The sequence below is a fragment of the Lissotriton vulgaris genome, chromosome 7 (genome assembly GCF_964263255.1).
Source record: "Lissotriton vulgaris chromosome 7, aLisVul1.2, whole genome shotgun sequence".
Taxonomy (NCBI): domain Eukaryota; kingdom Metazoa; phylum Chordata; class Amphibia; order Caudata; family Salamandridae; genus Lissotriton; species Lissotriton vulgaris.
In genome coordinates, this window is record NC_141695.1 from 1,300,234,166 (window position 1) to 1,300,247,478 (window position 13,313).

Genomic DNA, 13,313 nt, shown 5'->3' on the forward strand with positions numbered 1-13,313 from the left:
AATCAGCCTTGACCCACAGGAACAGTCCAGCCCTAACTGCCAAGCCATGTCTTCCCTGGACCGAAATCAAGCATCCTAGGACCGGTTTTTGGCTATCAGCTGTCATCAGCCAGGATAGCTTGACTCCAGTGGCATGGGGAGCACGGGACTCACGTCTGAGCATGCCCGTCCCACTCGGGATGACAAATGCAAAAACAACAGTTGACGGACAGAATGCCAAACAATGTCATGCATTCACCCCAGTACGGAGATCTGGGCCTAAATCCATCGTTTTTTTGCTCACCACACCACCCCAGTTCAGACATGGCCATATGCAAATCAGCCTTGACCCTGTGCCTCATGGGAACAGTCCAGCCCGAACTGCCAAGCCATGTCTTCCCTGGATCGGAATCAAGCATCCTAGGACCGGTTTCTGGCTATCTGCCGTCATCAGCCAGGATAGCTTGACTCCAGTGGCGTGGAGAGCACGGGACTAATGTCTTCGCATACCCGTCCCACTCGGGGTGACAAATGCAAAAACAACAGTTGGTGGACAGAATGCAGAACAATGTCATGCATTCACCCCAGGTACAGAGATCTGGGCCTAAATCCATCATTTTATTTACTAGGGCAGCGTAATTAGGAGGCAGCGCCAAAATAAAAACCAGGGTAAACCTGGTCTTAACTTGGCAAAATGAGGAGAATGCTTTATGTCTCCTCGTTTTTGCTTTTTCCATGTGCGCTGCCTTGTGCAACACACGTGGAAAAAGAAAAACGCCTTGGATTGCTTACGTGTAGGAAGGTGACCCTTCCTGCACATAAACAATCTGTAAAAAAAAGACATTTTGTAACTTCCATGTGTGCACCAATAGAAGTGACAAAATGCCATTTCAGGGTTGTTTATGTGCAGGAAGGGACACCTTCCTATACATAAACATCCTCCCCTGCACACAGACACCCTAGCACTATGCTGCAAGGGTGCCTCAGTTGGGGCTACACTGCTAAGCGTAGAACCAGCACAGGGGGAAACGCAAGACTGCACCATATCCTTGTAAATATCGTGCAGCATTGAGTTTCTGAAGTGTTGGAGTGAGGTGTTAAGCCATGATGGCTAACTCCTCGCTCTGCCACTTCTTTGTACATATGGCGAGAGTGTTTCTGTATTCCTTGAATGCAGAAAAGGTTATGCTTAAAGTTAGGAAAAGGTCCACATTACACCACATGTGATTATCCTGAAGTGAAGTATTAACAATGTGTGGTAAATACCTCTTTTTCTGAATTTCATGTATTTTGCCTTTTTTGCCTTTTTTACAGCCTTTCCCCCTGAAACTGCTAGGGTGTGATAATCATCACACAGATCTGTGTGTAAACATGTTTGTGCAGGGATCTGAATTTAGCCCTACATTTGTAATCAGAGTTTAAGGGACTTATTTATGAGCCCCTGCATCACATTCACGCCGCCGTTGCATCACTGTTTGTGACGCTGTGGTGGTGTAAATAATGTGCCACGTTGCTCCATATTTACGAAGTGACGCATCTAGGCAGATACGTCACTTTGTAAAGCTCTGCGCTACATTATACCTGCGACAGGTATATTGTATGCAGGGTATGCATTCCCCCGCTTCAAAGCCTCCTAGAAGTGGCGCATTGCAATCTATAGGATTTCAGTGCACCACTTCTAGGACGCCACTGCGTCAAATCCTTACTCCTGCCTCATAGCAGGTGTAGGGGTGACACAGTGCTATATTCAGAGCCCTACCCCCTGCATTGCTGGAGTTGCGCCATGCTTCCGACACAAGTCCAGCAATGCGTCAGTTTTGCGCCGACAGATACGTCAATAATACTGACGTATCTCATTCCTTGCAACATGATACGTCATACAATAAATATGATGCATCGATGGTGTTGCAAGAAGGGCGCACTAAAAAGTGTTGCATCGCTGCTTTGTCGCGGCGATGCAACACTTCTCATAAATAAGGTTCTAAGTGTTTTTATTCTTTTCTAATTCTCCGAGCTCAGTGGTGATTCTTCACACTATAAATTCCTGTGAAATAAATACCCTAGATAGGGGATAACGGTACAACAATGCAACTCAGTGGTGTAGTATGTTCTGCTAACCAAAAGAATATAATTCTAGAATTGTAATTTTTATTTCTCATGACTCTTTGTATATAGAGAGGGTGCCAAAATGTATGATATACTTCATATGAAAATACTACATAGTAGCAACCGCAGTGTAGAAGATTATGTATGTTCGCACCGGGCAATTGTTTCACTGGTTCTGTTTTTCCCCTCTCTCAAAGGTGGGCGCAGCATTTTCAAAACAGAAAGCCCTGGATGAGCTACAAACCATTGCCCCACCAAGCAATGTCTTCCAAGTCGACAACTTCCAAGCCCTCAACAACATTCAGAGGGAACTACAGGACAAAATCTTTGCAATTGAAGGTAAGGTTTCTAGTTGCCCAGACAAACCCTATTTCTGTAGTTGTAGAGAGGGAAAACCATTTCTCTGAATGTTGACACCAAGGGCCTGATACACAAAAGTAAACTTGTGTAAGTTTACAATCATTTGCTATACACAAAAATATTTTACGAGTAGTATCTTTATGATTGCGAAATCGTTAAAGGCAGTCCTATCTTTTTATGTGCAGATACTCAGCAGTCGTAAAGATACCACTCATAAAATACTTTTGTGAATAGCAAACAATTATAAAATGACACAAGTGTGTGTGCCTTCCTTTGAGAACCAGGCCACAAGACTAACTTTATATTCTCCATTAATATATAAGGACTCAGTCGCAGATTTACTATGGTTTTGCATCAGGGTTTGTCACTTGTTGCACAGCCCTGACGCAAAATAATTTGTTCATTTACTAAGTCAATCAACGCCACTTTGCATGGTTTTTCATGATTTAGTAAATACGAAGTAATACAATGCAGTTCTTTCAATGCCTCACCTATATAGAAGGAATACGTGCCAAGCCCTCGGGCATTCCCTCAGGACTCCCAAAAAAGGCATAATATTTTTCTTTAACTTTTAAAAACATCTCCCCTTCCTTCTTCTAGAAGGTTTAATTTTCTTTTAAGTTATTATTTCACAAGCAACTGCATCTTTAAAGATATGAAGTGGTTTAGGCATGTTAAAATGTGTTATTGTTCTCTGGTCATAACATGTAAAGCTCTCAAAAACATTTATTTGAAAAGTTCAATTTAAGAAAACGTTTTTACATTTCATTCAGGCAATTTTTTTTAAATAGTATGGTTTGTTAAAAAGTTGTAATAGTTTTACTTTTGCCTATTTTCCTAAAGCATTTGAAAATCCAAGTATGGTATGTTAAGAAACAGACGCAACTGCTAACACAATAATGTTTATAGATAAAAAAAGGCACACACGTGCATATCATTTAAAGAATTATGAACCTGCTTGATGAATTGATATCAAATTACTAATGGGTTTTACCAGCTAAACCAATCTAAAAATCAAAATATAAAACTTAAATATGAGTCTTTTAAAAAATATATATTTAACTTTTAAACAATTTGTGTATTAATCTTAAAATGTAGGCTTTAATGTAGTATTTTTGCAGAAGTTAACGTTTTAAATTCTGAAGTATTTTCTGAACTTTTCATGTGGTGAAACTATGGGGGCAGTCTTTATTTTCACATGAAAATGCAAATGAAAATGAAGTTTTGAATTCCCTAGTAGAGCTTTCCATATATTTTTATTGTCCTAATTACTGAAAGCATCCAGAGTGATCAGAGAGCAGGTGAATATAGCTTCTGAGTTTCAGTACTGTTGCCCACTTTCTAGTAGGAGGAGCAATTGCAGCTAAAGTAATATCAATATCTTCTCTAGATTTTACCTCACGCATAGGTGCATAGAATGTACACTGTATTTGCTGTCACTAATCACAACTTCTGTCATACCTGCCTAGGCACCCAGTCTCAAAGTGGCAGTTCATTCCAACTCGAAATGTCCCAGGATGGATTCAGTGCACTGATCACACCAGTAGGTTCAGTTACAATTTTTGAATATATACGAAAGCAGGAACTATACTCAATCTGGTTAATCTGTTACTGATTCAATGTATGTAGGACGAACAATGTATTTTGTACATATTTAGCAAGGGCCTGTGACTTAGACATCTAGGGCCAGGTGTATGAAAAAGTGTTCTCAATAATTTGATTGCAAATATCAATCAGTACTTTGGGTCCAGTAAAATATTTTATGAACCCGATTATATGCTTGTTGGTCAGTTTCTAAAATTCTGATTTGGAGTGGGTTGTCAACTTACCTTATGAATGGCATTGAAGTAAGTTGCAAATTCCCACTCACTCCGATTGGAGGCCATCACAGGGATGGTGGCCTCCTTGGGTCGGCAGACCATCATGTTTGTGATACCCTTAAAAAATAAGTTAACCTATTTTTAGAGGCAGCCCATTTTCCTTAACCCCTTAACTGCTGGGCTGTCTTTCACCAGTACTGAGCTCTTTTTTTGATATTTGGGGTAGTTCGTGCTTAGGGCTCTATAACTTTTTTCCACATAAGTTATTCATGGTACATTTGTTTCCGTTTTTTCCAACATACTGGGGATTCTAAAAACACCCAATGTGTGAAAATAGGCAAAAAACTAGCTATTTATTTTAATTTTGGGAGAGAATAAAGTGCTCTGAATAAAAGTTTCCATTATTGTTTCCCCCAAAAAGCGCATCAGCAAATAGTTTGCTGTGCTAAAGTCACCATCTTCCCAGCTTTTAGGAACATGCAGAGCTGAATAAAAAAAACTATATTTTTATCACAGTTTTGGTATTTTTCAAAGAGGAAGTAAATTTTTCCTATGTTTATACCCTCAACCGGTTTGTGGTGGAAATCAGTTTGAAACTTATGGGTGATCCAAGAAAGCTATAGATTTCTAAAAAGTAGACAAAACTCTAAATCAAATACACAAGGGTTCATGTGTTTAGATCCCTTAGGATTTTGCCAAAGAAACTAAATAGTGAAATAAAAAAATATTGAAAATAAGTAGGAAAAAACAGCCATTTGTGGCTAAGTTTTCATCTGTAAATTTTTGTAACAAAGGGTGATTTACTATAGCAATATACCATTACTAGCTAGACCCTTCTGTTTGCTGCAATATATAGGGTTTGTAGGCTTTCCAATAACCCAAGGTACCTGGAACCAACAACTGAGCTGCACAATACAATGTTATTTCTTTGTGTACCGAGTATAGACCAATTCTTATGGTGAAATGTGTTGGGTGAAAGATGAGTATCAAGAAAACCTATGTATTTCTGAAATGTTCACAGGATATGGAGGTAAAGAGCTATGGTTATTTGTGCATCTCTGAATTTTTGGGTACATGTCTGAATTTTTGGATACCTGTACAAGCATGTGATTTAGTGTGTACTTTTCAAAACATCTTTGTTACACGCTGGCTTACAGTTGGAAGGCACAAATTCAGTGAAATCCAATTGGTAATAATAATTCATGTTATATTGTTCTATGTTCCCACATATCTTTTGATAAAAATGGTACATCACTTGTAAGGATAGGCCAAGTGGCCACAACAGGAAACAGCCCAAAACTCAACATGGAAACAGCATATATTTCCACTAAAAACTGACCATTTTTCCATTTTGAGTAGCTGTGGATTTTGGGCTTTAGGTCAGCTGGCACCTAGGCAAGTGACAAACTTCCTCCCACCCAGAATTCCCCCAGGTCTCCTGATAAAAATGGTACCTCACTTGTGTGGGTAGACAGTGTGCCTACGGCAGGGAATGGCCAAAATGCAACATGGATAATCACTTTTTTCCACTCAAAACTGACCAGCTGTGGATTTTGGGTCATAGCTCAGCCAGCACCTAGGGAAACCTGGCAAACCTGAACATTTTTGAAAAGTAGACAACTGAAGAAATCCATGTCGGGGTGCCTTATGTGGCTCACTGTTTTTTTTTCACAAGGAATCCATTGCAAAGCTCAAACTTTGGCTAAAAAAAACTAATTTTCCTCACATTTCTGTGATGAAAAGTTCTGGAATCTGCAGAGGGACACAAAAATATACTTCCACCCAGCATTTCCCAAAGTCTCCCTATAAAAATGGAACCTCATTTGCATTGGTAGGCTTAGTGCTCCCAGCAAGAAATGGCTGAAAATGCAACATGGATACAAAACATTTTCACACTCAAACCTCACCCTTTTTTTGCAAAGTGAGTAGGTCACCTAGCATCTACTGAAACCTAGCAAACTTAATCATTTTTAAAAACTAGACACCTGGGGGGATCCAGGGTTGGATGACTTGCATGGCTCTCACTAGCTAATTTTATGCATTGAAAGTTCTGGAATCTAACAGCTCCACCTCTATATTTATGTTTAACTAACCCTGGTGTCTAGTGGGCTGTCTGCCCCCCTGAGGGGGACAGCTTGGAAGTATCTATCTCCATCACTTCCACGGGTGGGGCAGAAAGACTGATATTTTATATTCCTCCACTGAAGGAACACAAGCCCTTGCGTAAGGCACCGCTCCTCTGTCCCTGGTGCCAAGTAGGTAGTTCACTGCCTGGGGATCACACTCTTGTGGTGATCCCCTATCAGGGATCCACTGTGCAGAGGTGCCATTTAAAAGGAGAGATCATTCCCTTTCCAGTGATTCCTCTCCCAAGAGAATCAGGGATTGGAGGGCTTCGATACTCCCCAGCACGGATTCAGAGCTCATCGGCTCATTTTACTTTCACTTTTACTGCCATGATATCAGCGAACCCTCCGCACTGATCATCTTTGCAGTAAAAGATAAAAACAATCAAGCAGCTCTGAAGGTGTTTTCCCTAGGAGCCCAACCTACAAATATAAGAAAGGACTCCCCCAGAGGGGCCTTTATATATCTCTTCGCCAATGACTACCAGACACCCTGGGGAGGAAGTTAGGGTGTTGGCCATTGACACAACATACAACACATCCATACCAAATACTGGATCTGGTTGGAGCTGCAATCCCATTTTAGGAGTTGGTAAAAGTTTACTGATTCCTAAAATCGCATTAGTACATTGAAACAACCACTGATGAAGCTTATAGGTCTCACTTATGTGAGAAATATATGCTTTGCCAATGTCTTTTAACCATGTTGTACAGCTGCGTGGCTGAAGTTCAGCATGACAAACATTTCAGTAAGTCTGAAAGTTAGTGATGTGGCATAGAGTAGAGTGGCATAGATGAGAGTGGCGTAGAGGAGAGTAGAGTAAAGTGGCATGGAGCGGATAGGCATGGAGTGGAATGGCATAGAGTAACATAGGGTAGAGTCGGGTAGATGGAATGGTGTACAGTAGAGTGGCATACAGTAGAATGGTGTACAGTACAGTGCCATAGAGTGGCATAGAGTACAGTGGAGTCGTGGAAAGTAGAGCGGTGTAGGATGGAGTGGCATAGGATGGAATGGTGTAAATTAGAGTGGCCTCCTAAAATTGAGTGGTATACAGTACAGTGGGATAAAGTAGATTTGCATAGAGTAGAGTGGCAAAAAGTGGAGTTGTGTAGAGGGGAGTGGCGTACTGTGAAATGGTGTAGAGTGGAGTGACCTAGAGTAAATGGGCATATAGTAGAGTGACAGAGTGGAATGGAGTGGTGTAGAGTACAGTGACGTAGAGGGGAGTGCCATAGAGTGGTGTGGGGTAAAGTGGCATAGAGTAGAGTGGTGTAGATTGCCATTTAGTGGCAATGTGTGGAATAGAGTGGCATAAAGTGGCATAGAGTAGAATAGCATAGAGTAGATTGATATAGAGTGGGGTAGAGCAGAGTGGCATAGAGTGGGGTGGAGTGAAGTAAAGTGGTGTGGAGTAGCATAGAGTGGTGCAGAGTAGAGTGGTGTAGAGGGGTGTGGTGTAGAGTGGAGTGGCATAGAATGATTTGGAGTAGCATTGAGTGGAGTGGAGTGGTGTAGAGTGGAGAAGAGTGGCATAGGGTGGAGTGGCGCAGAGTGATGAAGAGTAGTGGAGTGGTGTACAGTGGGGTGGAGTGACATTGTGTGGAGAGGGCTGGTGTAGAATAGAGAAGAGCGGAGTAGGGTAGATTGGCATAGAGTGGATTAGAGTGGCATACTGTGGAGTAGAGTGGTGTGGTGTGGAGCGGTATAGAGACAAAATATCGACTCCAAAATATCGACTGGACATAATATTGAGTTTTAAATATAGACTGGACAAAATATCGACTGGACATAATATCGACTACAAAAATATCGTTTTTCAGGTAAGTGAAGTAATATCGACTGTATAAAATATAGATAGCAAAAATATCGATTTTTTAATAATATATAATATTTTATAGTGTATTTTTATGTAATAATATGTGTGAATAGTGTGTATTAATGTTATAAAATATTTTATTAAATGAATTTTGTTTTTATAATAATTGCGTAATGTAATTCTGTAGCGGGTTGTGGGTTTATAGGGGAATAGGGTGGGAAGTAATTTAATAATAAATAATTAATTAATATATGTTTGTTAATATTTTTAATTAATAATTAATTGATAATTAATTAATATTAATTAGTTAATTAATTAATATAATTTTGAACATATTTTGTATTAGTAAATAATTGTTAATTAATTAATTGTAATTAAATAATATTGATAAATTTTGGGTAAAGGGGTATTTTTAGGGTTCAGGGTCAGTTTTCAGTTCATGGGTAAAGGGGTATTTTTAGGGTTCAGGGTCAGTTTTCAGTTTATGGGTAAAGGGGTATTTTTAGGGTTCAGGGTCAGTTTTCAGTTCATGGGTAAAGGGGTATTTTTAGGGTTCAGGGTTAGTTTTCAGTTCATGGGTAAAGGGGTATTTTTAGGGTTCAGGGTCAGTTTTCAGTTCATGGGTAAAGGGGTATTTTTAGGGTTCAGGGTCAGTTTTCAGTTTTTGGGTAAAGGGGTATTTTTAGGGTTCAGGGTCAGTTTTCAGTTTTTGGGTAAAGGGGCATTTTTAGGGTTCAGGGTCAGTTTTCAGTTTTTGGGTAAAGGGGTATTTTTAGGGTTCAGGGTCAGTTTTGGGTTTTTGGGTAAAGGGGTATTTTTAGGGTTCAGGGTCAGTTTTGGGTTTTTGGGTAAAGGGGTATTTTTAGGGTTCAGTGTCAACAAATAAGATTTAAAAAAATTATTTTTATTATTTTCATTTATTATTTAATTATTATAATTTTATTTAAGTCGTTTTAAGTATATTTTAGTAATTAAAATTTAATATTAATTTAATTTAACACTGTTTTTAATAAAGTCGATATTTTTTACATCTATATTTTTGTTAACGATATTTTGTACTCGATATTTTTGTACTTACCTGTTTGTAGATACAAACTCGATATTTTGACTGTCGATATTTTGTCCACGATATTTTGGCAAGTCGATATTTTGTCAGTCGATATTATTTCAGTGATCCGTGTGGAGCACCATGGTGTGGAGTAGAGTGGCATTACTTTGAGTGGAGTGGTGTACAGCGGAGTGGTGTAGATTAGAGGAGGTGTAGAGTGGCATAGAGCGAGGTGGCATACAGTGGGGTGACGTGGAGTAGAGTGACATGGAGTAGAGTGGGGTAGTGTTGAGTGGCATATCGTGGCATGGAGTGGTATACAGCAGAGTGGCATGGCAAAGGGTGGTGTGCCATAGAGTAGAATGCTGTAGAGTGGCATAGAGTGGCACGGAGTAGCGTAGAGTGGAGTGGCGCAGAGTGATGTCACATAGAGGGTAGTAAGTAATAATTGAGAACCCAGTCACTTTTTAGTTCTGCCACTTTTTTATTTTGAGCAGATTTTTTGTACACCACCGTATTTAATCAGTGGGTGTTATAATTGATTTTTTTCAATGTACAAGTTGCGTCACTTGTATGGATTATTCTGATTGTCTGGGGACTTGCCTTGTCATACACAAGTGGGTATATCCTATGTACAATACTTACATTAAACACCATAAGCAAACACTTATGTTACAAATATACAAAAACATTTAAACTATACAATTCTCACAATGTACATTTACATGAGGGAAATGTGAGCTGTACCCTACTAACTAGTTTCAACACTAGACCTTCATCATGACACCTTTATATGTTTGAGGTCTAGTAGCGCAAAGGTAAAATTTGCAACTGTTAGTTTTTCACCATAGCTTGCAGCGTAATGTTCAAAAGACTTTGCGCTAATTAAAGTTCATTTATTCCGGTGAACCAAAGAACGCCGACGCGTTTCCAAGCCTGTGTGTTTACTCGTCAGGCTCTTCTTCAGGGCGTTGGTTAGGTGGGTACCTTTTCGCAGAAGGCAGCATCTGTCTGTCTGTGAAAGCGCTTCTGGCTAGTAAGTTGTTCTATTTTATCTGTCAGTGCAGGTCTTCGATTGGAATTCTATTTTTCTTTATTCTTTGACCACACTTCATTTGGTGCAAAAACGTCAGGGTTTCGGATTTCAGCCCGCAGGCTGGCCGCTGCTCGTGCACTATTGGCGGCGTCTTTTTGTATTCTGTTAGAGTTTTCTCGCGTATAGCTGAGGGGTTGTTCCAGGTTTCCAATATCTTCCTGCCTGCTTCTGTGTTGAACGATTAGTTACACAGTGCAAGTCACATGACTGTTTGGTTTTATTCTTGTCATGTGATTCAGGGGTTATGGGATATGTGTATCCCATAACCCCTGAATCACATGACAAGTATAAAACCAAACAGTCATGTGACTTGCACTGTGTAACTAATTGTTCAACACAGAAGCAGGCAGGAAGATATTGGAAACCTGGAACAACCCCTCAGCTATACGCGAGAAAACTCTAACAGAATATAAAAAGACGCCGCCAATAGTGCACGAGCAGCGGCCAGCCTGCGGGCTGAAATCCGAAACCCTGCCGTTTTTGCACCAAATGAAGTGTGGTCAAAGAATAAAGAAAAATAGAATTCCAATCGAAGACCCGCACTGACAGATAAAATAGAACGACTTGCTAGCCAGAAGCGCTTTCACAGACAGACAGACAAACTGCCTTCTGCGAAAAGGTACCCACCTAACAAACGCCCTGAAGAAGAGCCTGACGAGTAAACACACAGGCTTGGAAACGCGCCGGCGTTCTTTGGTTCACCAGAATAAATGAACTATAATTAGCGCAAAGTCTTTTGAACATTACGCTGCAAGCTATGGTGAAAAACTAACAGTTGCAAATTTTACCTTTGCGCTACTAGACCTCAAACATATAAAGGTGTCAAGATGAAGGTCTAGTGTTGAAACTAGTTAGTAGGGTACAGCTCACATTTCCCTCTTGTAAATGTACATTGTGAGAATTGTATAGTTTAAATGTTTTTGTATATTTGTAACATAAGTGTTTGTTTATGGTGTTTAATGTAAGTATTGTACATAGGATATACCCACTTGTGTATGACAAGGCAAGTCCCCAGACAATCAGAATAATCCACACAAGTGACGCAACTTGTACATTGAAAAAAATCAATTATAACACCCACTGATTAAATACGGTGGTGTACAAAAAATCTGCTCAAAATAAAAAAGTGGCAGAACTAAAAAGCGACTGGGTTCTCAATTATTACTTACAATAGTATTGTGTCCTACCCAGGACTTAATAGGGCACAACCCCCCTCTGTTTTCCATACATAGAGGGTAGTGGCATAGAGTGCAGTAAAGTGGCCTACCATAGCATAGACTAGAGATGTGTTAAGGGCAGTGTTGTAAAGTACCATAGAGTGACTGTGAGGAGTGGAGTAGTGTAGAAGGGAGTGGTATGGAATGGCATAGAGTAGAGTGGCCTAGAGTAGAGGGATGTGAAGTGGTAGAGTAGAGTGGTGTAGACTTGAGTGGTGTAGAATAGAGAGGAGTAATGTAGAGTCCAGTAGAGGGAAGTGGCATAGAATGGTGTAGAGTCGAGTGATGTAGAGTTATGTGGAGTCACTTTGAGTGGCATAGGATAGAGTGGAGTGGCATAGAGGAGAGTAGCATTGATTAGAGTAGCATAGAGTAGAGTGACATGGAGTGGGATGGAGTGGCAAAGAGTGGGATGGAGTAGAGTGGCGTGGCGTGGAGTGGAGTAGAATGGAGTGGCATTGAGTTGAGTGATGTAGCATAGAGTGGCATAGCACTGAGTGGTGTAGAGTAGAGTGGCATAGAGTGAAGATGAGTGGCATAGAGCAGAGTCGCATAGTGTGCCGTGGACTGGCATTATGGGGAGTGGTGTAGAGTGGTATTGAGCAGTGTTATGTTGAGTGGCATAGAGTGGAGTAGAGTGGTGTAGAGTGGCTTAGAGTAGTCTGGAGCGGTTTAGAGTGGTGTAAAGTGGAATATAGTGGGATAGACTAGTGTAGAATGGGGTGGCATAGGGTAGAGTGGCATAGCATTGAGTGCTGTAGAGTAGAAAGGCATAGAGTACAGTGGAGTGGCATAGAGTGGAGTGGCAAAGCATTGAGTGTCGTGGAGTAGAGTGGCGTAGAGCAGAGTGGAATAAAGTTGAGTGGAGTGGCTTAGAGTAGAGTGCTGTAGAGTGTAGTAGCATTGAGTGAGACAGGGAAGAGTGGAGTAGCATAGAGTAGAGATGTGGAGTAGAGGAGAATGCTGTAGAGTGGAGTAGCATAGAGTGGTGTAGAGTAGAGTGTCATAGAGTGGGATGGAGTGTCATAGAGTGGGTGGAGTAGAGTGGCATAGCATTGAGTCCTGTAGAGGAGACTGGCGTAGAGTAGAGTGCCATAGAGTGAAGTATATGGGGCATAGACTAGAGTGGTGTGGAGCAGAGTAGCGTTAAGTGGAGCAGCATAGTGCTCCGTGGACTGGCATTATGGGGAGTGATTTTGAGTGGTGTGGCGTAGAGTGGCATAGGGTAGAGTAGAGTGGCATAGAATGGAGTAGAGTGGCGTAGAGATATAGAGTGGAGTAGAGTGGGGTAGAGTGGCGCAGAGTGGTGTTGTGTAGGGTAGAGTGGCATAGCATTGAGTGGTGTAGAATAGATTGACTTAGATTAGAGTGGAATGGCATAGAGTGGGTTGGAGTGGTGTGGGTAGATTGGCATGGAACAGAGTGGAATAAAGTAGATTGGTTTAGAGTGGCGTGGCTTAAAGTAGAGTGCAGTAAAGTAGAGTGATGTAAAGTGGACAGTCATAAAGTGAAGCAGTGAAGAGTGGTGTGGAGCAGAATGGAGAGGCGTAAAATAGATTAGAGTGAAGTAGTATAGCGTAGAGTAGAGTAGAGTGGCCTAGAGTGGAGAGGAGTAGAGAGGACTGGCATAGAGTAGAGTAACATAGTGTAGACTGGCATGGAGCAGTGCAGTTGTGGGTACAAGCGTTAATAGAGAATGCAGAAAGGGTGAAGGCAACATAAATACAAAGCTAAATGCCTG

The 13,313-nt window shown here is 40.8% G+C and overlaps 1 protein-coding gene across 1 annotated transcript in view; it reads left to right on the top strand.

Annotated features, from left to right (window-relative positions):
• The window catches only part of LOC147703538 (integrin alpha-M-like), a 509,428-nt gene that overhangs the window by 247,702 nt on the left and 248,413 nt on the right, over positions 1-13,313 (top strand). The window contains exons 9-10 of the mRNA XM_086931904.1: positions 2,283-2,424; positions 3,915-3,988. Coding sequence (XP_086788030.1) covers positions 2,283-2,424; positions 3,915-3,988 — 216 coding nt within the window. The remainder of the gene's footprint in view (positions 1-2,282; positions 2,425-3,914; positions 3,989-13,313) is intronic.